Source organism: Uloborus diversus, chromosome 4, assembly GCF_026930045.1.
Source record: "Uloborus diversus isolate 005 chromosome 4, Udiv.v.3.1, whole genome shotgun sequence".
NCBI classification, from domain to species: domain Eukaryota; kingdom Metazoa; phylum Arthropoda; class Arachnida; order Araneae; family Uloboridae; genus Uloborus; species Uloborus diversus.
This window is the reverse complement of record NC_072734.1, coordinates 16,257,245-16,283,764: the sequence shown is the minus strand read 5'-3', so window position 1 is coordinate 16,283,764 and position 26,520 is coordinate 16,257,245. Positions and strand designations below refer to the sequence as shown.

The 26,520-nt window shown below is 34.2% G+C and overlaps 1 protein-coding gene across 1 annotated transcript; it reads right to left on the bottom strand.

Moving 5' to 3' along the window:
• Nucleotides 1–1,868: 1,868 nt before the first annotated feature.
• LOC129219723 (S-phase kinase-associated protein 1) lies at nucleotides 1,869–26,520 on the bottom strand. The gene is made up of 3 exons (XM_054854011.1): nucleotides 26,349–26,520; nucleotides 16,453–16,749; nucleotides 1,869–2,832 (listed from the first exon to the last, which is right to left on the bottom strand). Exons 2-3 carry the CDS (start codon nucleotides 16,729–16,731, stop codon nucleotides 2,623–2,625), a joined length of 489 nt encoding a protein of 162 aa, XP_054709986.1. The 5' UTR covers nucleotides 16,732–16,749; nucleotides 26,349–26,520; the 3' UTR covers nucleotides 1,869–2,622.

Genomic DNA, 26,520 nt, shown 5'->3' with positions numbered 1-26,520 from the left:
GACGTAAGTTTCATTTTTAGGTTGCATTTCATTTTTCTACACAAATAGGGAATTAAATATGAAATTTTTAGGACAACTCCTACCCCTGCCTGCCACCCTCTTATTAAAACTGCTTTTTAAGAAGGAAAGTGGAAGAGTTAGAATTTTTATGTCTTGTAAACATTTCTCTGCAATTTTTTTGGAAAACATGGTTTTTAAAGTCTGATACATAAGGATTTGTTTTTGTTTATTTGTATACTACTTGGATTAACTGGATGGCCTTTGGTTCCACATTTACACTAGATCAGTGGTTTGCGAAAATAATATTGTAATGGCGGAGTTTTAACATGCCTGTTTCTGATGAAGCCTCATGTTCAAGCAGTTTCAAGTAAATTTTGCTCCTTTTTTATTCATTTTGGTTTCACACATTCGATACTCTTAGCATGAAAATATTTGCATACTTTCCGACACATTTTATATTTCAAGAATTTAGCCTGTCATTGAGAATGATAGCCCAGAAGCCATGCTGAAAAAGCTCTCAGATGAAAGAATTTGAAAACATTCGTTTCCTCGGAAGCTTTTGATCGGAAAGGTTGATTAAACTAGATGAAAACATTACATGGAGCACATGGGAGCGTCTCAAATATTTTGAGGTTAAGTTTACCATTTGAGTCCGAAGAAGAGTTATCGCTCTTCCTGTATGTTGAGTCAAAAATGCATAGAAGTGAGATCGCGCTGTTTGCTGCTATAATTTTCACACTGCATAGACTAATTTTTTCCAGCTTTTTTTGTCGAAAAAGAGAAAGAATGGCTAGCAACCCAAAAATACCACAGGAAGTATAGAAAATTCAATTACTTTAGAAAATTTTCATAGATGAAAGTTTGGTAGTGTGAGGTTTATGAGATTTGTGTAGAAAATTTCACTTGTAGTAAGTGAGCTGAAACTATTTGTTTTGTTAAAAATCACCTTTTGTGTAAAAATAAGATTAAATACGTATATTGAAAAACAAACGCTTCTATTATTTTTCAATATACACATTTTACTCCGCACTTATAGGGTAATTAAAAGAAAATTCTTTATCAATCAAACGATTAATGTGCATAGTATATCCTTATCAAACAGTTAGGCTCGTAGTCCTTTCCAAGAAGACTAAAACCTAGAGATCTTTCTCATTTTACTGGAAGAAAAAAGTTAATTTAGTTAATCCTAAGTTAATCTAAAGATATTTTAAAGATCGTTCTTTAATTGACTTCTGATTTAGTGATAAAGATAAATGTACCCTTGTGTCAGAAAAATTTCAACCAAACTTTGAGCTCTTTGTTCCAAATATTCTATTTAAAATTTTTTTTTGTAAGTAGATTGAAACCCAACACTGAATAATCAGTTTTTTTTTTTCTTTTTGTATTCTTGTTTTTGCAATTAGCTTTGTGTGTAAAAGTATTTGTAATTCTATATTTTGTAATTATGTTTTCGTTCTTGTTATGAAGTATGGAAAAGCATCAAACTAAACTAAAATCTCGCATTTTTTTATTGTTTTATGTGTGTATGCACATGCTTTTTTTTTTTGCTTGGTTCTTATTACCTAGTACAAGGGATTCGCCAACTTCCTTCGGAGTTTGGAAGCGGTTCGGAAGGGGGAAAAGGTTGGGAACCACTGCACTAGATAATAGGTTGTACAGTACAACGGAAACTTGGTTGCTTGCTGAAAAAATTTGCCAAAATGAGTCATTCAGAATGGAGCATGTATTTTTGCTATTCATGAGTGACCCATATGGAAATATTACGCTGCATGTTTTGCAAAACCTGAAAAACATAACTTTAAATAATTGATTTGCATAAAAATAAATACGTAAATAAAACCAGAAATAAAGCAACATAACTTTCAATCTGGAGGAAAATATTTTATTTAAGAGACATCATTAACATCACTAGGAAGTTCAATATGCCCTCAACAAACTTTCAAGAACAAAGGGAAATAAAAATCAAAATGATTACAATTTTAGTTTTAAATGAAATACATAAATATTCAGTGCAATCGAATATTTAACAAGAATGCTCAGAATGTATTTTGGTCAAACATTTTCTAAAAACTATTTAGTAAATAATTATAAAAAAAACTTCCCTAGTTAAAATATCTCAAGTTTAAACTTAAAGCAGCCAAAGATTTGAAAAATTCTGGAATTGTTTTCACCGCTCAAACAGTCACCAGTTTAATGAAAGATTTCATTTCATTTAGACTTCTACAGAGAAGTGAAAACTGAATATAAATTGAGAAAAAAAAAAGATACAGGCTGTTAGCAATTACTTCCACCATTTATTAAACAGTTTTTTTTTTTCAACAACAAAATAATTTTAAATAGATTAATTGTCTAAAGTTTCTGACTTGGCGGCCATTTTCAGCAACTTAAGACAAAAGCAGAGAATTCCAAATTACAATATCACACAGGATCCAGTTCAAATAATTGGAGTTTTCCAATTTATACAGGGTTACTACAGCAAAACTCCATAGATAATGAATTAAAAAAAAGATGAACCACAACACAGGATCTAGCACACGGCAAGAATATTTTCCAGCCAAAATGCTGATGAAACTTTTGTTAAGATCGAGTAAGAGTGTCTGTACATATTTGCAAGCATAGTTTTTACTTTTCTTCACACCATTCATTCTCCTTGCGTACTTGCTCTTCTTCCGAAGGAGTGAAGTCATTCTTAATGTTGAATGTTTTGCGAATCTCTTCTGGTGTCTTCCCTTTGATCATGTTAGCTACTGTTTTGCAAGTCACGTCTAAAAGCCCTTTGATATCCAAGTAATTTGCCGCCAGAATGAGTTCAAATAACGTCCCTTGGTCCACCTAGAAAAATAGAAAATTTTAACATAATGCTTTAAAAAGTCAATAGTAGTTTTAAGAGTAAGGGGAGAAGAAATACAGAAAATATGCCAACTTCAGAAGAAAAAAAAAAAAAACAAGGAATCAAAGATGTTTTAAACATTTTTTAGTAAAAATTGCAGGGTAATATAGAAGTTTCATGATTATTTAAGATTAAGTTTAAAATATTATTAAATTTTACAACTCTTATTAAAAAAAATTTAGGAAACTTTGGATTGAATACAGGTTAACCATTTAAAAAACACCCAAATGGATAAAATTTGTTGTTCATAAAATTTTGATTTTTCCTAATTTTTACTAGTTATTCACCAAAGCAGTTGCAATCTGATTTTGCAATGCTTAAAAATGACCACACAACGAGCTACGTCAAAGCGTTTCCCTCTCCAACTCTCTTTTCCACTCCCCCACCCACCGAAAGAAATTCCTTTCTTCTTTCTACCCAAGAAAAAATGCATGTGCCTGTAAAAATCCTTTTGAGAAGATGGCTGCAGAAGGGAGGTGAGGGATCTTTGCAAGATTACTTGGCCGGGAAATGCGGCACAAAGCCAGTATCAGTTACGTTATATTCATGGGTGCAAGTTTGGTGATGTGTTCAAGACGGGAAATATTTTCAGCTCCCCCCCCCCCCCCTGTGTGCTTAAAGAAAAATTTATGTGTATAAATGTTGGAGATTTTAAATATGCCAGTTTTGGAATCTGTTTCATTTGAATTTTAAGCTTTTGATTTTTCTAACAACATGAACTTAGTTTAGGTAAATTGTAATATTAAAGCGTTTTGATATTGTGATTCCAAAAAACCTAAAAACCACCAATAACGGGGGGGGGGGGGAGTCTGCGAATCCTCCCCCAGAAATTTTTTTAAATTGAAGTCCAAAAAACGCAATGGTAGGCCATTTTGGTAAAGTTCAGGGAAAGGTGGGTCCAGGGACTCTTACATCAATTTTTTCAAACCGATAGTCTCAAATCACAATATTGGATGACCTTCAAAAATATTAGAAAAAGAGGGGGAATATTGACTCTCCCTGAAATTAAAGCTTTAAAAACGAAATTGTAGTCCATATTTCATAACGTTTATACGCTTTTTGAATGCATTATCGAAGGGATGGAGTTCAGGAACTCTCCATCGGCAATATTTCGAAATTGAAGTTCCAAAAACGCAATTTTAGACGATGTTGGATAATGTTAGGGGTAAAAGCGTTCGGGGCTCCCCGCCATTAGTTTTTTGCCGATCGTAAACATTTTATTGCAGCAATAAAATCACTTGGGACATAAGATTTTAACTTTTGCAACATAATTCAGTTATGATCGGAAAGTCTACCCAAGTTAGCACCAACAAACCAGAAAAGAAAGGAAGGTGGGGGAAGGGTATGCGTGACTAATTATAATAAATTGGCGCCATTCCCCCACACAGTCTTCATTTGAAAAAGAATTCTTTTATAAGATAACAGGTGGTGAAATTAGCCATAAAAAAAACCACTTCAGTGAAGTAGATACATTTTTTAAACGAGGTACAGTTTCCAATATTCATTAATTAAAAAAAGCAATAGGGGAACTGAATCCTCACCCCAGGGAGGGAGCCCGAATCACATCCCTCTTAAGGCACTCAAATATAGTCTAAAGTAGCGTTTTAAATATTTCAGCATCAACAAATTTTTGGAACAGAACTCCTGAACCCCTTTTTCTGAATTCACCACAAATATCCTAAATTTGAGTTTTAAGGCTTTAGTTTCTAAATTTGTTTTTAGGAACAGTACCCCCCCCCCCTTAGCTATAAACATGACTTATGACCGCCTAAAAGTTTTAATACTTTAATTTCGGAAACGTTTTGAAAGAAGCTTCCTAATCCCTTCCCCCTTAAGTCATCCAAAGATAGTCTAAAACAGAGCTTTTAAAATTTCAGAAACGGAAATATTTCGGGCTCCGGCGGCAAAATACCCCACCCCCCCTCTCTTTGTGGTTATTAAAGGCAGTGTAAGTTTGTGTTTAAGATTTATTATTCTATTGTAAGAGCAACTGCCCTCCTCATATCGCTAAAGACAACCCAAAGTTTTAAGACCTCAATTTCGAAAATGTTCCCAGAAAGCCCCCCTTCCCCCGAATTCCCTAACTCTTAATTCACTCAAAAAACGCCAAAATAGCTTTTCAATATTTCAGCATGGAGAAATGGTCGGGGGAGAGAGATCCCTACCCCCCCCCCCCCCCCGAATTTCGAGCTCCTTCCCCTAAGTTCACTAAATTTGACTTAAACTTGCGGTTCCCCCCTGTTCATCACCGAAGTTTTAAGAGCTTAAGTTCTAAAACTTATTGAGAGAAAGTCTTTGAAGATTATCTAAAGCTGAGGTCTGAATGCTTCAGCTTTGAATTTTTTTTGAGGAAGGGGGATCCCGAACTCCAAGATGGTCTAAAGATTCGCTTTTACATCTCCAGTTTCAGAATTTCGCCTAAAGAGAGCCCTCTCTCCCCCCTCTTGACATTGCCAAAGACAGCCTAAAAGTTTTAAGGCTTCAATTACAAACACTTTTCGGGAGAGGGGCCCCCTTTCTATAAGAAATTTAAGTATAGCCTCAAATAGTTTTTAATACATCAGCTACAAAACATTTTTAGGTGAGAATACCAAAACCATCTCTCACCAATTCACCAAAGATTGCCTAAATTAGTGTTTTTAAAAAACTCCATTTTCCGATTTTTTTTTAAACCTCCCCCGCTCCACTTTTACATCATTAAGGACAACCTAAACATTTTTGACTTTAAAATTTTTTAACAGTTTTCAGAGGAAAAATCCCGAACCACTCCTAGCTTCAAAAATGACTTTCAATTCAGTTTTCCGATATTTCATTATAGAGCCCTTGAGTAGCCCCTCCCCCTCCCCCTCTTAGATTGTCCAAAATGCAAACGTTTTAGGACCTCAGTATCGTGGGTTAATTTGCGAACTAACCCTCTTTGCAAGAGCAGCGTTTTTTCGTAAATTCGTGCTGCCGTTATTTTTCTTGTTTCTTTTTTCTCGTCTCCCCCCCTCCATATTTCCATTCTAGCGAGTGTTAGATTGAAAGACATTGGAATTTAGTGATTCCTCAAGTCTTAGATTATATTATCAGAAGCATGTCAAAACTGCAGGAACTGTTGCCCATCAGTGTTTCAAACCAGCTTGAAATTTCCCCCGATTCTTTCCAAAATTCCCATTTTCATTAAAATCTTTAAGTCCCTGATAGTTCCCATTTTGCCTAGTATGTGAACGCCTTTGCTGAGGCGTAAACATTTCATCCCGTCTGCAATCACTCTTAATCGGTGATTCAGATGCAACTCTAAGACATTTTTTGCAAAAAAAAAAAAAAATGAAAAAAAAAAAAAAAGCCGAAAGGATGATTGAAAATACAAAGAGAAAAGGCTGAATTTTCAAATAGAAATGATAAATTCGATAAATCAGGGAGAATAGTGAGCAACTCCGCGGTCTGCAATGCAATGAGTTAGAAATAACAGAGCAACCTAAAAAAAAAATTAAACGGCGCGAGTCTATAGCTGCTCCTCCAGAAGCACACGTTGCAAATAAAACAAGTCTATGTCAGAAAATCGAGAGAATGTCGATGTAAATTCGCGATTATGAAACGGTACAGTAATACAGGGATAGAAGTGACATTTGCCAACAAAAATATAGGAAAATATAGGAATTTTCTGAAAAAAATATAGGAATTCGATGGAAAATATAGGAATTTTTTGCAAATATAGGAATTTTTCGAAATAATATAGGAACATTTTGAAAATAAAAAAAAAAGAGGACATACAGGAATTTTTATAACAAGGCAGGCTAGTAGGACATTTTTTTTTTCAAAATGCAATACAGTCGAACCTGTCTATCTCGAATTTTACGGCACATAAGAAAAATTCGAGATATGGAGGCTTCGAGATACAGAAGTTTTGAAAAAAGTTCTAAAAATAAGTAATTGGAGCAATGACTCGAAAGTAAAACTTTGGGAGCAATTTTACTAATCAACAATGTCCCCTTCCTCTCAGTTTCAGAATGGATTTAATTGCTGGAAAACTTGCTTTTTGTACATAAAGTTTTAATTCTGGAGGATTATGTGACTGCTAATATTAAGAAAAGTGCTTTCTGTCTCCAAATTCCAGTCAATAAAGATTGTTGTGGATGGAATTCAAGAAAGACACTTAAGTCGAAATTCGAGTTATGCAGGTTTTCAGAAAATTTTCATTCAAGACAAACATGGAGGAAAACATTGAATTAATACTTTATGTGCAGGGAAAATGAAAAAACTTCGACACAGAGAGGTTTTCGAGATAGGCAGGTTCGACTGCACTACTATTTGATTAAAAACATGTAATAACACTACCTGACATAAGTGCAATACATACGCATAAATAAGTCTAAAAATACAATTCTGCTTTGTTCTTAGAATTTTAAGCACTTAAGCATCTTGTCTGATTCCATCCCGTGAATGACCAAATATGGCAACTATGTTTCACACGTAGCTGCTGGTCCGGTAGCTTTCCGGTTGGAAAAAAAATGATAGCTCCAGATTTACCCTATTATGTTGTTTGTATATTTATTTTGTGAATGAGCTGCTTTTGAATGTGGAATTTTGTGAATGGGGCCGCTTTTACGATGCGTAAATTTGTGAAGGGGCCGCAAAGCGGACCCAATTTGTGTCTGGAACGACCCCAAAGTGTGCATGTCTTTCCGACTTCCTCAATTCTTTTAAAATCGAGAACAGCTTTGCGTTTTCTTTTTTGAAAACTTGGCTGTGCGGCCTCTTCGGAGGCATTATTATTAAAATGAACGTTTAGTTGATACGCGAACTGCAGCACCTACATTCCACACAATTAAAACCAAAACAATCGAAGTTGAGATGAGCTATCCCGCAAGTAGAAATAATTGCAAAAGTAGCCAAACGCAAAGTTCCGAAAAAAGAAAAAAAATCGTGCGTGTGGAGACCTGAAACGGTAAGTGGCCGGAGAGCCCTTCCTAGAATGACATCATCAAAACCTACACAGCCCATGCGCCCATCATGATCGCCCTAGTTCATCGACGCCGAGTTCGAAAGTGAAGTTTTGAGGACTTGCGCAGGAGCTTCATGGGCTCAGAATTGAGCTGCAGAGACGAGCTAAAGTCAAACGCTGCTCCACTCAGGAAGAAACACGGTACAGGGCACTCAACACATTTTAGCTTTAGAAAAGGAAGGAGACCATTTTCAATTAAAAAGAGGACTAAAGAGGACCAGTTAGGATTAAAAAGATGACCTTGGGAAGACCATTCATTTAATTTCAAGGAAGCACCAAAAGGCAAATTAGCTGCCTGCTGCTAAATCCATGAAGATAATTTGTTAATTAACCATAATACTGAGATTTTTAATGATACAATTCCTTTATCTTCTGCACAACTGTTCTTTTTATCCAATGAATAATAATATTATTTACACAAACATTTGGATGGCAGGGGGGGGGGGGGGGGTGCTGGTAGTCCCACAGAAGGATAGATGAAGCTGTGCTTCATCTTTCCTTAGTTTAAAATTATTTTTGTGTTTTTCTGTCTTGTAATGCTTCTTAATAGCATTATACCCTTCACAACCGATATGAATCTATCACACACCAAACAGATCTACTGTATTCAAAGTTTTCCTAAAAATGTCTGAAATGCTCAATCACAAAGGGAAGCAGATCACATGAGGCTTAGTTTTGCAATTTTCATATTCAAAGTATATTTTCAAGAATCATAAAGCTTACATTAAAAAATTACTCCATGATTGCAGGGCCATGAGTGCTTTGAACTTTTATGTGGGAGAACAAATCCCCCTTAGCAGGCATCATGCCGCCTGCCTTGTCTAGTGGTCAGAGAAGTCTGACTGCGACAGGAAGGTCCGGGTTCGAATCCCGGCTCGGGCATGGACGTACTTTCCTTTGTCCTTTCTTTGTGTGAATCTAATGTTATGCTGTGAATAATTGCCTACCCTATAAACTGGTCCTTATGACATGTGTGTACTGTGGAAGTCGGACTTCACACCAAATGACAGTGCGGTTGGAAAAATGAAGCAGCGCATCCCAAATTGCCAGCCTAGCTGGCACATGAGAACAACAGCAGACATCATGACAATGAAATGATATACACAAATTCAACTTGATGAAATTACATACTTCAACTTTGTTTCATATACAAATGCTACTTTAAAATGCTATGTACTCAATTATTTAAATTTAATATCCCCCCCCCACACAAAAAAACAGTAATAAATGAAAATAAGCAAAGAATAATCAAAATTAAGTTTGAAAAACTAAATAAACTCAAATTAAACACAAAAATTATTAATTTTTTAGTTATTTAAATAAAAATTAAAACGTATCATGTCAAAATAACTTCTAATTGTCATAAATATAAAAATATTTATAAGATGCAAAACTATTGAAAGCTCACAGAAGCATATTTTCACGAACCAAGTTCAATGTTGGCATGTTTCCCATAAAACATTTATTTTCTACTAAATTAAATATAAAACATGCTAATCTAAGGTGGCATATGGGAAAATAACATTTGATTGGGAAAAATATTTCAACCTTTACATGATTCAAAAAGATTGAAATTTCAAACACAAAAAGCAATTTTCCACGAAGTCCGAGTAAGTTCAATGTTACCGTGGTTTCCAAAATAATTCCTTCGTTAATTATTGAAATTAAATGAAAAATAAGCTAATCTAAAGTAGCATATGTCAAAATAACTTCCAATTGTGGAACACATCAAAATATTTATAAGATGCAAAAGGATTGAAATTTCAAACGCGAGATGCAATTTTCCGTGAAGTCCGAATAAGCTCAATGTTGTCATGTTTTCCAAATTTTTTCCTTCTTTAATTACCAAAATTAAACGAAAAATAAACTAAACTAAGGTAGCATATGTTAAAATAACTTCCAATTGTGGAACACATCAAAATATTTACAAGATGCAAAGGGATTGAAATTTCAAACGCGAGAAGCATTTTTCCGCGAAATCCGAGTAAGTTCAATGTCGCCATGGGTTCCAAAATAATTCCTTCGTTAATTATTGAAATTAAATGAAAAATAAGCTAATCTATAGCAGCATATGTCAAAATACTTCCAATTGTCAAATACATCAAAATGTTTACAAGATGCAAAAGGATTGAAATTTCAAACGCGAGAAGCAATTTTCCGCGAAGTCCGACTAAGCTCAATGTTACCGTGGTTTCTAAAATAATTCCTTTGTTAATTATTGAAATTAAACGAAAAATTCGCTAAACTAACGTAGCATATGTCAAAATAACTTCCAATTGTGGAACACATTAAAATATTTACAAGATGCAAAAGGATTGAAATTTCAAACGCGAGAAGCATTTTTTCCGCGAAATCCGAGTAAGTACAATGTTGCCATGGCTTCCAAAATAATTCCTCCGTTAATTATTGAAATTAAATGAAAAATAAGCTAATCTATATCAGCATATGTCAAAATAGCTTCCAATTGTCAAAAACATCAAAATGTTCACAAGATGCCAAAGGATTGAAATTTCAAACGCGAGATGCAATTTTCCGCGAAGTACAAATAAGTTCAATGTTGTCATGGTTTCCAAATTTTTCCCTTCTTTAATTACCAAAATTAAACGAAAAATAAACTAAACTAAGGTAGCATATGTTAAAATAACTTCCAATTGTGGAACGCATCAAAATATTTACAAGATGCAAAAGGATTGAAATTTCAAACGCGAGAAGCATTTTTCCGCGAAATCCGAGTAAGTTCAATAGTTCAATGTTGCCATAGTTTCCAAAATAATTCCTTCGTTAATTACTGAAATTAAACGAAAAATAAGCTAAGCTAAGGTCATGTCAAAATCACTTTGGATTGTAAAAACATCAAAATATTAACAAGATGCAAAGGGATTGAAACCTTAAACACAAAAGCAATTTTTCGCGATAAATCAAACCGAATATATATATGTTCAGAAAATTGCACTATTGAAACACAATCCAATGATTTTTGAAAGAATTCAAGCAATAAAGAAACTTTTCATACATTTTCAAGGTTTTCAAGCACTTGAAAAAAAAAAAAAGACCTTTTTTTTCCAATAACCTTTCAAGGTTTTTTTAATGGGCGTACGAACTTGGTTTAACACGCGCTGCGGCGGCGTGTTTGGGTGTACAGTAACTTTTAACGAAATGAAAAAACTTTTAAAATGTGATATTTAAGTAAAAACTATGTAAAAGCGGACTAATCAGACTGAAATGTTAAAAAGCGGTCTAAAGCGGACTTTACCATAAAAAACGAACTTTGGCGGGAAAAGCGGACCATTTGGGAGCCCTGCTTAGATAAAATGGCGTCTGCGCGTCGCTCGCGGAAATGCAGTAGCAAAAAGTCGGGGGAAAAGTAAAAAGGAAGCGGAAACTGAAAATATAGGAAAATATAGGAATTATAGGAAAATAGGAACCTTTTTCAGAAATATAGGAAAATATAGGAATATAGGAACGCTGCGATGCCTGAGTAATATTAAAGCATATTTTTCAAACACTCAATTTTTCTTTTTTGAGTAAAAACTAAAGGAAAGTCCTTGAATTTCTTTCCGTCCCGACCTCCGTCCCGAAAATTTTGTCCAAGACGGAAATCCGTCCTGAGACGGAAGGTCTTGCACCCATGGTTATATTATATTTATAAAATATCTTATTTTCACAAGTGATTGTACATATCATTCATATCGCCGACGGGCTGTAATTTATGCAATATTCATACAAGAACAAACAAAATAATCTCTCAGATCTACGAGAGTACGTAGAAGCTATTTAGTACAGTAAAAATAGGGGTCGGACCCAAACATCCAAAAAAAAAAAAAAGCTAAACCTGGTGAAAATTGTTTATTACCCTCCCAATAAGAACAGGTAAAAAGTCCCAACCCATTGTGCGTCGGGTTTTGGAATGGGGGGCATCTAAAAATTGCTGTTTTGGGTATTTTTCCAGAATTTTTAGAGTAAATTTAAAGTGAGAATATTATGTTTTACTAAATTTAAAAGCATGAAATTAAAGGTGTTTGACCCCCAAGAGGGATGACGTAACCCACCGATGTTACAGAGCCCCCTATCCCCGTAAAACGAAGCAGTACCCCCGAACCCCTCTCCATACATTTCATATGGAAACATTATTTTATGCTAAGTTAAAGTTAGAAATCGAATGTGTCCATTTTCCAAGATCGAGGATGCACCTCCTCTCAAAGCTACAGCACCCCCCTCCACCAAATAAAATAAATCCTCACCCCCCCCCCTTTCCCTTTCATTTCAAGTAGAAGTATTATTTCATGCAAATCAAAAATGCATTAAATCAGGACTGTCCATCCCATAAGAACAGTAGCTCACCTCCCAAAACGAAATTATATACTAAAATATTATCCTTCCCCCCACCCCCTCTAATGGTGCACATTTGATTAAATGGCCAGAAAAATTACGCTGAACTGTTTTATTGCTTTCAAATGATTTCTCCTAATTTTCTAACAAAAAGGTTTCGTTATTAAGATGTTTTTTGGAATCTAGATCCTCAGCAAACTCGTTATTGTTGCAGCTATGTCTAACACAGTTTGTGCATATAATTGAGCACTTCAGTCCACTTTCAGACTTCTCAAACATTCACTATATCCAATGAACTCCTCAGAGCAAGCACAAGATTTGAGACGCAGAAAGTCTTCTAGAGCAAAAGGCTTGACAGTTGTAATAGGACGCAGATTATATTTCTGTGGTGCTTTCTTCGCACCCATCAAAAATGACACTAGCTTTCCCATGCTTACAAATTACCTATACACTGCATTGCTGGCATATTTCCTTGAAGTTTACAGATCATTACCAAAAATATGATCAAGCAGGTATCTTCCATCTATTACATATGAGGCAGTGAGAAGCAAAGGGATGCAAGTGGAAAAATTAAAAATTTGGAGATAACCAGTGCAAATGGTTGGTGAACCTCTCCTCTATCTTGGGGCAAGAGATGGTACTAGTAGACCTGGTAGTTGCTTCTATACAGCATAATTTAGAAAAGAAAATCAATGAAAGCCTACCTAGGATCTTATCTTTAAACGCGTTTTATTCAAAACTTGAAAGTGTCCACTTACATCCCTTTGCTTCTCACTGCCTCATATATGACACCAGCTGTTCGTTCTCTGATGGTGGATGAACCTTTTGCTTCAGATAATAGCACTTTAACTTTACAAGATTTCTTTCCTTCTGAAACCAGATTCATCGAATACTGATGGAGGATCAGCGCATAACTCGTACCAGAAGTTTTTAACAATTTGTTATTCCATCTTTACTGTTCATACCATTTGGTGTAAAAGATGGTTTGGGCTTACACATCTTTACCAATAGTAACTACTCTCCTAACAGAAGCTAAGACATAACTGTTTACCTCCTTTACAAAGAAATGCCACAAAATTGTTTGCCTTTCAATATCCTTTGATGTTACTACCTGAACGTTAAAGGTCTCATCGCAACTCACCTTATCATCAGCGAGCAATACCACTACCAACTTAAGAGGGAAGAAACTTCTGGGGGCTTTAGAAACGGATTGTGATTTCCAAACTGAGAGACAAAAAGGTGTAAATATTTAGCATTCTATTGTTGTATTGCTCATTGCTCTCATCAAGACTTTTTCTATCGTTGAATCACTACAGGTTCTAGACCACCTGAATTTGTGACTGAGTTAGATCGTTGTATAGCTGATGTTTGATGTGATCAAATTTTTTTTATCGCATAATGTACTCAAAAGCTTGAGATAGTGTTGAAAGTATATGTCTGCATATTTAGCATAATTCACATAACCAGCTGCGTAAAAGAGAGGTAGCTCGGCGTCTGCAAATGAGAACCCCCACCGACTTAGAGGGTGCAGAATTGCAGCATTGCCCATCTCACTATTGGCAATTTCGGTTTGTCCCCCCTTACGGTGATGGCAAAAGATTGTAGAATAGTTGAAGTTTGTTAACCAAGAAGAAGTAGGGAAACTTTGGTCAATTTGGACTTTTTTTATGCAGCACAGGAATTTTGTTTTCCAGTGCTCTAAATAGTTTAATAACTCCAGTCACAAATAACTTGGTTACTGAGCTCGCTTAGATCTTTTAGAATTATCATTCTGACATTACTATATCATTGTGTGGCATTTTGTACTTCGGAAAAGTTTAAATCAGGGAAATTTTTTCGTGAATTTCACTGCAATAGTTGATTTTAGAATGTAAATTCAGGGTCCCCCCCCAAAAAAAAGCGATGGTGCACCCCTTAAGTGACGGAGTATCCATCCAGAATAAAAGCCCTCAAAAAAGAAAGAAATACCCCTTGAAAAAACTGCCTTAAAAATTCCAATGACGCAAAGCTGGTCCATGACCCCCCCCCCTCATTCCCCCGCCTGTGCACCCCTGTTAATTAGAATTTTTTTCTGTGAGAGTTTATTATTTTCCTATTATAGAGTGGTTTCTGCGAGGTTTGAGAATTTTTTTTAAGTAATCGAAATTATTTTTATTTAAATAGAGGATTATTTTGTCCCCCCCCCCTTCCCCCCAAAACCCGACGCGCAAAGTGCTGGGACTTTTTACCCCTTCTTGCTGGAAGGGTAAGAAGTAATTTGCAACAGGTTTCACTTTTTTTTTGGATGTTTGGGTTTGGCCATTTTTTGGCCTATTTTTACTGTACTAATTATGTTGCTGTGTGATTGTCAGGTCATTATATTAACCTTTAAGAACACGGACGGTTTGAAGTAACATAAGAACACGTGTGGCGTACTCCGCATGCCAGAATTTTTTAAAGCTTACCTATCAATTTTTAAAGATAAGAAGGGAAAAAACTCAACTTTAAGTGTATATGATGCAGTTTTCACCATCTCAAAATTCTGAAATTTCGTTTTTACAAACATTTTTTTTTGCAAAATTATTTGATTTTTCACAAAAAACGGACCTTGTGAAAAATCCTGGATTGACCCCTGGTAGTATACAAGTGCTGGTTGATACTTTCGGACGCAAGTCGGCATGGGTTGCTGCCCGGGTAAATTTTCAGTGTACCAAACAACTGTAATTTGCCATTTTGATTTCTGATAATGGAGCATCCCACTTACAGAATTTTTTGTGTGGCTAATTGGCTATTCCATTAAGCGGATTTGGCTGCATGAATAGTAATAATGCAAACTGTACTCCTTGAGAAAAGGTTTTCAGTCATCTAAGATCACCAGAAGAGAAAAGTTATAATACACCTTCACCTATATTATTTCTCTTCCTTCAGAAGACAAGCATTTGTTTATTTAGTGTTTGTTTGGTGTCTTTGTTTTATCATTTCATTTTTATAAATTTTCTGCTAATTAAACATTATCTCGCAGTTCATAGTCTCAACCAGTTTTTCTTAATTTTAAACATCTTTCATATTTTTTTTTTGAAAGTTTATTTTAAAAATCTAGAAGTTTTATAACCTTTATTTTATAATGCACTTTTTGTACTATTTTATATTGACTGTTTGACAGAGTATAGCCACACCCCACAAAATTAGCTGAAAAATGCATTTGAGATGTACGTCTCAGAACAAAAGCTCTTTCAAATGCAAAACCTTTTGTGTTCAAATGTGAGAGATAAAAATTAGTAGAAAATCGCTGAAGCTACCACTTTTTTGAGAACATAAAGGATTAAGCCTTGTGCCACATATTTGAGTGAAAATGTAGCTTTAAATGTGATAAGGTGTGGACTGGCCTGCCGGCCGATACGTCCTCTCGCCTATGGGCCCTAAAGTCTGAACACCTTTTTTTGCACTCACAAATCTGTGCGACTTTCCTTCAATTTTTTTTCCTTTTCTTTAAACTTTTTTTTTATTTTCTAAAATTTTTATTGCATGTGTTTCTTTTTGCGCTGTTATTTTGTACTTTTTTTTTGCGTTCTTTGGAGCCCAAGGTTGACGCCCTGTTGCGGGATCCAGTTCGCCCCTGAATGTGATTAAAGATACTTGGAACAGTGGCAAAAGCTCTTGGAATTCTCCAAGTTTGGAGCAACCGAGACAACACTTAGGCACCAACAATGAAGACAAGTTTTTGCATTTTTGGTCAAGTATGCAAGTCTTAAATTTTAATTTCTTCCTTCCAAATAAACAAAATGTTTTTTTTAAACATTTTTGACTATGATTTTTGTTTATTATTTTCTTTTAATCTGAAATGATATCAAAGAAATGTGCTTTTTGAATTTCAGTAGTCTTATCCCTTATTACACAATGTTCATCAAAAACAAACTAATTTCTAAGTAATAAAAACTCTTCTCAGATGACCAATGCTCCCTTTTCTCTTACCAACTGTCATTTTTTAGCTAGTTTTTAAAATTCACAAAAAACCACTTCAAAAGATGGAAATTATATGTTACATATTATAAGCAATAAATTCAAATTCATGAAATATATTGAAGAGAAATATATAATGCATCAGCTTATCTTAAAGAACCATTTTGGTCAAATGAATATGTGTAGCAGAATATCATAAAGTATTCTGCTTTGAGGGTTAAGGCTCTTATGCCTTAAACCTAACAGAATCAACCAACGAAAAGGCCATGTCCTTATAAAATAACCACACACAGAAATGAATTTATACCTTAAGGAAGTCTGCATCCCATGAGCTAATATCATCAGTACGTTTCTCCTTGTTCTCGTCGTCCTCTGGGGGCGGGGGGTCATCTCGGTGATAGGTTGCCCACTGGATGACTTTTTTCAAGATGGCAGAATTTACATTAGGCAGAGGCACAACTTCTTGCTCATCATCGTCCATTCCAAGGTCCTCCAGCATGGTTTTGATTGTGACGGATGCTTTTGCTATTTCCACATCAACCTCAAAAATTTCTCCATCAGAGCTTTGCAGTTTGATGGTTGGCATTTTCTACAATTTAGTATACTGAATAGAAACAAAACTTACAGTTAAAAAAAATGGTATGAACATATGCACACAGGAGAACATAAAAAGGGAATATCCATATGTATGTAAAGTTACCTATGTTATGAAAGAGCCATAATAAAATATCTCTTTGATCAAATATATTTTACAATATATTTGCATCGTAAATTAATGAGACAATTTTCAACTATGAAAACCCCTCTAATAATTTTTTCTAGCTGTGCCAGTGCTCATATGCCAACGTTTTCATTAAAAAAAGTCTTGTCTACTAATGATTAAAAAAATGGCTGTTAAACTAAAAGTGTCTACCAGCAACTGACAACTAAATAAAAAATTTGAATTTTCAGGGCAAAGAGTTACCTTTCTAAAAATTTTACTAATCTTCCGACATTTTTATTTCAAAAGGCACGCTAGTTCACTCGTCCATTTCAAGAAGTAAAAAAATAACTGCACTGAGGGAAGGTGATGTATTTTCTTTATACATGTTTAAAAGCAGATATCTGAATATAGATGCTGGAAAACAATTGAAAATATCTATAGTAATTAAAAACTAAAAATTAGTATTTCATTTAAACCATTGTTTTTTAAAAGAAGAAAAAGTACAGACCATTTGAAATGATGAGCTTAATGAAAAAGAAAGATATCTAATTACTCCTTCTTTTATTTATACTACAATTAGAAAAAGATTTTTAGGGACAAACCCACTCAGGACATATGAGGCAGTGAGAAGCAAGTTGATTATTTTAAGTTTCGAGTAAAACACGTTTAAAGATCAGATCCTAGGTAGGCTTTCATTGAATTTTTTTTCTAAATCATGCTGTACAGCAGCCATTGTTGGCTTTCTGCTGGCAGAAACTAGTTTCTGCCGTGCCAGTGGCAGAAACTGGTTATAACTGGCAGAAACTTTAAAATGTCTTTAATAACTCAAGTAATTAGTAAATGATATTTGTTTAAGTAAACTAAAAAATTAAACATTTCATCTTTTAAAAAAAATAAAATTTAATGCTAGTGTCCTTGATTTAGTTCCAGGGTTGGCAAGTTTCTGCCGAGATGGTTAAAACCACTGGTAGAAACCGGTTAAAACCGGCATGGCAAAAACCACTTTCTGCCACATTTTCGAAAGAAACTGGCAAAAACTCAAAATGACAAAAAATTTATTATTGACAAACAATAGAAAAAGCATGGAGAAAATAATTAGCTGTTAACCAAAGCACAATTTAATTACAATATTTTCACAATTCAAAATCAAATGTTACATTGTTTGGAACTTGCAGATGCCCCTCGGAAAAGGTGGTTTCTAAAATCTAAACAGTTTTTCAATTTAAAGTGTACAAATTAGAAATTTTAGAATCTTCTTTTAACAGAAGAGATAGCAGGCAATGCATCAAGGAACAAGCAATGTTTGTGAAGCTTTCCTCTATTGTATATTTTTTAAACTGGACCAACTAGTAACTAGGGTAATGGTAAAAATTTGAGGGGAAAAGTTCTGAGAAATGTGGCCTTTTTTTTTGCAAAGCTGTTACATTAGGTAGAAAATCTACGTTAATATTGGCAAGTAAAATTCTGGCACCTTCTTGAAGCACAAGGTAATTTCAATCACAAGCAGTTTAGATGAAGCATATAAGCGAGCAAATTACAATCAGTAATGCCTGTTTAATTCTGTATGTCACTCCTCTTTCCTAAGCACCCATATGATTTTTCGTTCTTTGTTAGATTAATCCAAATATAAGGAGCATCTGCAATTAGAAAGTTCCCTTTTCAAACTAAATCAAGCGCACTAGCATAGGATTTTATTTTTTAAAATGATGAAGTGAAGTTTTTTTCTTATTTTACTTAAACGAATATCATTTAGTGATTACTTGAGTATTAGAGACGCTTTTAAGTTTTTGCCAATTTCTGCCGGTTTTTACCAGTTTCTGCCACTGGCATGGCAAAAACTAGTTTCTGCCAGCAGAAAGCCAACCCTGTTAAGTTCAGAAAAGGAACTTTTCAATTGCAGAGGCTCATAGTATTTAGATTAATTTAACAAAGGATAAAAATTCATACGGAGGTGCTTAGGAAAGAGGAGTTACATACAGAATTAAACAGGCATTACTGATTGTAATTTGCTCACTTATATGCTTCCTATAAATTGTTTGTGATTGAAATTATCATGTCATGTGCTTCGAGAAGAAAGTGCCAGAATTTTACTTGCCTAAATTTTGTACCTAATGTCACAGCTTTGCAAAAAATTGGCCCCATTTCTCAAAACTTATTTTTCCAGTCAAATTTTTACCACAACCACAGTTACTACATGGTGGACCAGTTACACAATAGATGAAAGTTTCACAAACATTGCTTGCTCCTTGATGCATTGTCTAGCTCTTCTGTTTCAAAAAATATTCTAAAATTTCTCGTTTGTGTGTATTAAATTGAGAACCTGCTTAGATTTTCGAAAACACCTTTTCTAAGAGGCAATTGCAGGCTGATCCAAACAATATAACACTTGATTTTGACTTGTGATAATTTTGTAATAAAATTACAGTGCTTTGATTAACAATTAATTTTTTTTCCCATGCATTTTCTGTTGTATATCGAGAATTAATTTTTCATTTTGTGAGTTTTTGCCAGTTTCTGAAGCAAAGTGGCAAAAAGTGGTTTTTGCCATGCCGGTTTTAACCAGTTTCTACCAGTGGTTTTAACCACCTCGGCAAAAACTTGCCAACCCTGACAGCAGCACCTACCAGGACTACTAGTAGCATCTCTTGCCCCAAGACAGAGGAGAGGTTCACCTATCACTTGTACTGGTTCTCTCCAAATTTTCAATTTTGCCACTTGCATCCCTTTGCTTCTCACTGCCTCATATGGCCTCGAGTATTAGATGCCAACTTCAAACAATTGCAGGGACTGTTAAGCATTCGCCACTGCACCAAAAAAAGCGATAAAATCGTAAATTCAGCAAAAAAAAAAAAAAAAAAAAAAACTAATTTGGCAAATTTATTGGCGAACAGAAAATTTTCCGAAATTTCCAGTTATTAAAAAGTATCCTCAAAAAATTTATAAAATTTTATACTTTATTCTCTGATTAAATATTCCTACATACAAAAAATACATTAAAATCAGTTAAATTTAGTCTTTGGCTAAGATTTTTGAAATTTGGCTACACTTTTAAAATTTGGCTAATTTACAGGCTAACATTTCAAAATCCTTAGCACGGCCCCTGAATAGCATCACATCTTTAATAAACAAAAACATAGATAAACTTTACTAATTTTAATGTAAATAAAACAATGCTAGAAAATAAATACATTTCAGAGACAGGACTTCAATCTTTTCCACTTAAAAAAAATAGCCTTACAAAGTACAAACAAATGAACCTCATTCTACTACAGGGACCGCGTTAAGCATCCGCTAATGCACCAAATGCGATAAAATCGGCGAACAAAATTCGAATTTGGCGAATTTATTGGCAAACAGAAAATTCTCTAAAATATACATAAAGGAAAAAAATCTTCCTTCAGATGTCAATCTAGATAAAAATTAGGTCCATTCTCAAAATTTGGACCCCTAAAAATGGACCCTTCACAAAATTCCGACCCCTAAAAACGAACCTTTCACAAAACTCCCAGACTAGCAATCACTGAAAGTTGTTTTATCCTCGGACCACTCCGAGCAGATTGAGGTGCCCGCACGCGCGTTAGCATCAGATCGGAGTGTCACCGTTCATCGGTTCGGAGGAAGGATGACGTTTGCCTCTCGCTTCTTTGCGCCACTGTAAATGCGCCTCTCGCTGATTGGATATCGAGTGCGCAGCGTGGCTACCGAGTAGAAAGTGTTGGCAGATGCCTTGTTGAATGGCGCATTCGTTTCATTGTGTTCGATGTCTGAAACATCGGAGTAAGATAGGAATGCAGTCTTTACTTTGTTAAGAGCTTTTATTTCTACTCTCAAATTTATTAAAGAATAATAAATATCACTTAAAGTTGTTTTTAGCCATTTTTTCCTTTGAAAAATTACATATGATTTGTGGAAAAACTACTTAATTTGCATTTCCTTTCTTGCCAAATTCCTGAAAACGGACAAAAATATTCCTGGATATACCCCTGCCCTTATCCTCAAAAAATTGTCAAAAATTAAGTTATACTTCACTTTCTGATTAAATATTTCTGCAGACAAAAATACATTAAAATGAGTAAAAGTTAGGCTTTGACTAAGACTTTTGAAATTTGGCTTAACACTTTAAAAATTTGGCTAATTTACTGGCGAACAATTCGAAATCCTTAAGCGCGATCCCTGCAACAACAGCCCGGTTAGGCCATCCAGAGACTGCAGTTTCATCCTTGTTATGAACTCGTCAGTCTGGAATAGACAATAACCAAGTGGGAGGCAAATGCTACCTCATTGAAGCTGAGATTGCCAACATTTGCTTCAGCTACCAGTTTGTTGGTACTCTCAGCTTTAATGAGACAACATTTCCTTCTTGATTGGTTATTGTCTATTCCAGAGTGATGAGTTCATATATATAACCAAACTGTTGTCTCTGGATGGCATATCTGGGCTGTTGGTGTACTGCATTTAGTTCTGCCTCAGAGGCTGGAACTTACTGCTTAAAATCTCATTCTATTTGGTACTTATAGCTACTTTGCTCACATTGCTTCATAGTTTGCCTTGAAAAAGTATATTCTCATACACGTGCAAATTAGTGGATCATTAACTTTGCAGGGCACAAATGGTATAAAGTATACCAGGGGTCTGGCCGGAGGATAATTGGGTCCGTTAACGGACCCTTCACAAAATTCCGATCAACCAAAACGGACCTTTCACAAAATCCAAATCAACCAAAACGGACCCTTTACAAAATTCTGATAAACAAGATCGGATCTTTCACAAAATGTTTATTGAAAGAGCAAATCTGAAAGCAAAATAACGCATATTAAACGGATAATTTTTGGAACCTTTTTTAAAGTCAAATTAGAGGGATCAGCTTATACAAAATCTGCTAATTTCGCAAAGAAAAAAAAAAATCGGCACTCTTGTGATGCTCCTGCAAGCGATAAATAATTGCTACTGCCAAATAAATATGATGCTTGTTGTTTGTTTCTTGGAAAGAAATTAACAGCTGAAAATAAGTTTAGTTTTAAATAATTTTGTTAGTTTGTTTTATCACAGCTAATTAGCAGCGATGTTGTTGTAAATTTTTCTGAAAAGGCGTTGGTAAGCACTTTTCTCCCCCCTCCTGATTTAATAAACAATAATAATAATAATTTATATCAGCGAAATGAACTTAGAACTGCAAAGGGATAGTAAGGGTGGAGAAAAAATTTAATCACTTCAGAGAGGGTTACCAACTTCAAAATTATCCCCATTTAGTGTCTGGCGTTAAACCTTTATAATGACTTCATTAGAAAATACTCATCATTTGACCAGCTTTCAATATTTGCGGTGCGATGTTTAACTGTTATTTTGGAAGAAAATTATATGGGTTTTATTTTTCGATGCTTACAAGGATGATTAACTTTAAATAAGCTCTTTTACTTGCCTTTTTTTTCTTTAGATGTGTGCATTTTTCAGAATAATCTTAACATCCGATATGAGAATCATATTTTGTTCTTTTTTCAAGATTCGCTTTATTAGGATGCAAATAAATGAAAAGTCTCTTTATTTTTGTTAGAGCTCTTATTTCAAGTTTTTAAAGCAAAATTCCATTTTCTTTTATGAGTCAAAAATTAAAATGCTGAATCTGTTTTTTTTTTTTGCTTCAACTGTGTCCACAGATATTAATGATATGTTTATCATAGGACTCTAAAATGCAATTTTAAAATAATTTTATCAAAAATATTTCTTTTACAAGCATTTTTATACTTTTGATTCCTTCACTTTTGAGAATTGCGATCTCTTTGCATCCGCTATGGGAATCCGATTTTTCAAATTTTTGATGTTTAGTACGCTTTGTTAAGAGGTAAACAAATAAAATCTCTTTTTATTTTTGTTAAAATCACGGAATGTATATGTTTTTAACGAAATTCTGTGCTTTTTAAGAGTGTCTTGGGTCAAAAAGTTAAATGCTGAACCCCTTTGTCTGAATTTTATTTATTTTTTGTTACAATCATTTTAAATACTGTACAGAAACATTTCTAGTATAATTTAACACAATGTAGAATGGTAGATAAATATTACTACTTGAGAGAGCGATGCCCCCTCCCCCCTTCGCCAAATACTAGAAAAACACCCCAGAATGATATTTTCAACATAGAAGAGGAAAACACTCAACTTTAAGTTTAAATGATGCAGTTTGTACCCTCTCTAAATTCTATAATTTCGTTTTAATTTTTTTTGCAAAATTATCTGATTTTTCACAAAATTAATTCATTTTTCACAAAATTATTTGATTTTTCACAAAAAACGGACCCTGGGAAAAATCCTAGACAGACCCCTGTATATAGTAGTAGAGTCAATTTTTTTGGTTTCAGTTTATAAAACAAGATGGTTGAGTTAGTAGCTTAATTTTCTCGATACTTTTCAACTCAAATTTTTATTCCTGCTACCAATTCTCGTACTAATATTTTAAAAAAGAAACATACATTTGCTCAGCAATTTGAGAAGTTTTAATCATGTACGTAATTTCCAAATGCAAAAACTCATAGGAAAAGACAGTACATTACACTCTTGTTGACTTTTAGGGCTTGCATCAACTCAACTGTTAAAATAGACCCATCTTTTGAAAATGCCACTAATGGATCAAGAATTGCAGCCAGAATGTGAAATTTGAAATTTTACGATTGCAAATAATTTAAAAAAAAATCAGCCCCCCATGAAGCGATTGGCGCCAAAATTGAAACAACGCCTATTTACAAATAGATTCACATTTATTCAAAATTTCATCCAGAACGTAGCATTACTACTTGAGATATGGCACTCACAATCAGTCTTGCATAATATAGACGAACGCGCGAACGTTGGCTCTGCAGAATTTTTTTTTGAAACTGCTAACGTTGATTTAAAAATATATATATATATTTTAAAGGGAGTTTTTAAGAAAATCCCCGAGTTTATTTCTGTTAAAGCCTATTAAAGCACATGTGTAAAAAAAATAATGGTTTTGGCAGTTTTCTTCAGTTGGTGAAAATAAATGAACTATATGTTATTGTAAAAAAAAAAAATAATAATAAATGATTTAAATCACTTTTTTTTTTGTCTCTTTCATATCTGAATATAAATTTAATTTTTTATTCAAGGGTGAGTAAGGCAAAATAATTATTTGCAGAAAATTTTCCAGTTAGGATTTGTGTTCGCAGAAAGCTTTTCATTTTATCTAAGTCTGCTTACAATGAAAAAAAAGAACATTCGGTTGCACCACGCCCTTTTCAGCTTTTGACACCAAAATAAAATCAGCTATTATACCCTCTAGGGGCTACTTGCCGATAAATTTTTCTTTGATTCCGTTCATTATTTCTTGAGATACAGCAGTCACAATTGACGACAAAAAACGTTCTATAGCTCAACCCCCATTTGCGTTATTGACACCAAAATTGAATCAGCACTTGTTCCTGTTAATGGCAACATATGGACCAAATTTTGTTTGATTCGCCAGTTACTTCCTGAGGAATAGCAAGCACACGTAACTCAAAAAACGTCCCATTGCTCCACCCCCCTTGGAGGAATTTGCGCCAAAAACCAATAGGCACAAGTTCACATAGGGGCACATATGTGTACCAAATTTCGTTCGATTTCATGCGGTAGTTTTTGCTGTAGAGCGGCCATAAAAAACCACAAAGCACTTTGCTTGTGGCCACAAAAACCACAAAAACTGTGTGTGTGTGTGTCACACACAGATGTGACACACACAACACACACACAGACAGACATTTTCCAAAAATAGTCGAAATGGACTCGGCACACCTCAAAACGTTCGAATCCGTCAAAATTCGAAAATTTGCACGAACCCAATACTTTTTTCTATATATGAGATATAGAAGAAAGTAAAAATATACGAAACAGCGTTAATTAAAAATTATTTACTGAAATGGTGCGTACACGCACCTTTGGCCGAAAATGGGTTAAATATTTCAATTTGTATGCAGGATTTTTTTTCTTCCACAAACCAAATTTTTTGACATTTATGCATGTGTGCAAAAGAAAGTGTTCAAAACATGGTGTAATAATCGACTTAAATGCAATAAATTACATTTTTTTTATAGTTTCAGAATGTATTGTATTAAAAATATGAATTAAAAAAATAGCACAAGTTTTATAACATTAGTGTTAAATCATCAATTTCTCGTTTTTTAATCTATGATTTAAAAAATAATTTTCATTAAAACATCATGTAAAACTTATTTGCAAAAACCATTAAAAAAATTTAAGTTTTTTTTTTGCACCTAAATATTGCACATTTAAATAATGAGTTACAAATTTGTGTTACTTTGAGTTACCTTTGAGTTACAAATGGAACTGAAATTAATTGTCTTGTTAGTGTTGTGAGTTTCCTTTCATAACTCTGTTACAGAAGGAAGTTTTTATGTAATATTTATTGGCAACTTTTTAAGAACGATTTTTCAATGAACATTTGAGAAAAATATTATCAAATACTCATTAATTAAACCTAATTAATATCTTAATTTATCCATTGCGAATGTTGCAGTGAATAAGAATTGATTAAATCACACCGCTCTAGCTTTGGCATAGTTTTGGACAGTTTCCGACACTTTTGGGCAGCTTTAGACAATTTTGGACGGTAAAAACCACCTGTCCTGTCCTAAACCAGTTTTGATCAGTCCAAAACCCAACCCTGGTTTAAAGAAATAAAAACTGTGCTGTTTCATGTAATTTGAATCGGCATGTCGAAAATCAAGCAAAAAATTAGTTTTCGATTTGTTGTCTTTGTAAGCAACTTATTGAAACCCTGGAACAAAGCAGCTTATACTAGCACAGGAAACACATAAGAAATTTGCGGGGATATTTCGATAATTGGGAATCTGGCGCGGTCGTCTCATTTTTGGCGTAAATAATTTTATTTTGGTAACCCTGCTGATTTATAGTAACCCTATGTGAATAGATGTTTCTGATCTCTTTGTTTTGATTGCAAAGAAAAATACCTCTCGCGATGGCACTGGAGCCAAAAACTGACGCCAATGAAGAAAGATCGCCGGATCCCCAAATATCGAAATATCCCCAAATTTGCCATGTGCATTCTAATCTAGAAGGGAACAAACCATTAATTTTGAAAGCACTGATTTAGGATAAAAGGTTCCATACCACACGAGAATAAAAATGAAAATAATAAAGGCGTGAATTCGCATTTTAGGTCATTTACAAAGCGTTTGCTTAGAATAAATCTTTTGTATGCATTACGTAAATAGCTGTTAATAAAGAAATCAAACATTTACCGAAGAATGAGCCTGCTAAAGCACCATTTGCCATGCACTCTAATCAAGAGGGGAACAAACCATTAATTTTGAAAATACAGATCAAGGATAGATGATTCCACACTACACCAGAACAAAAATGAAAATAATAAAGGCGTGAATTCGCATTTTAGGTCATTTACAAAGCGTTTGCTTAGAATAAATCCTTTGTCAACATTACGCAAATAGCTGTTAATAAAGAAACCAAACACTTACTGATGAATGAGCCTGCTAAAGTTTTATTTGCTTGAACTTGATATGATAACGACTAAACTTGCAATAATGAAATCAAGAGAAATGTACAATTAAAATTTTGCACTGACTTCTTCAACCTGCAGTAGAATTGAAATCGATGATGGCTGAAGAAAAGAGAAATGCATGCAAAAAT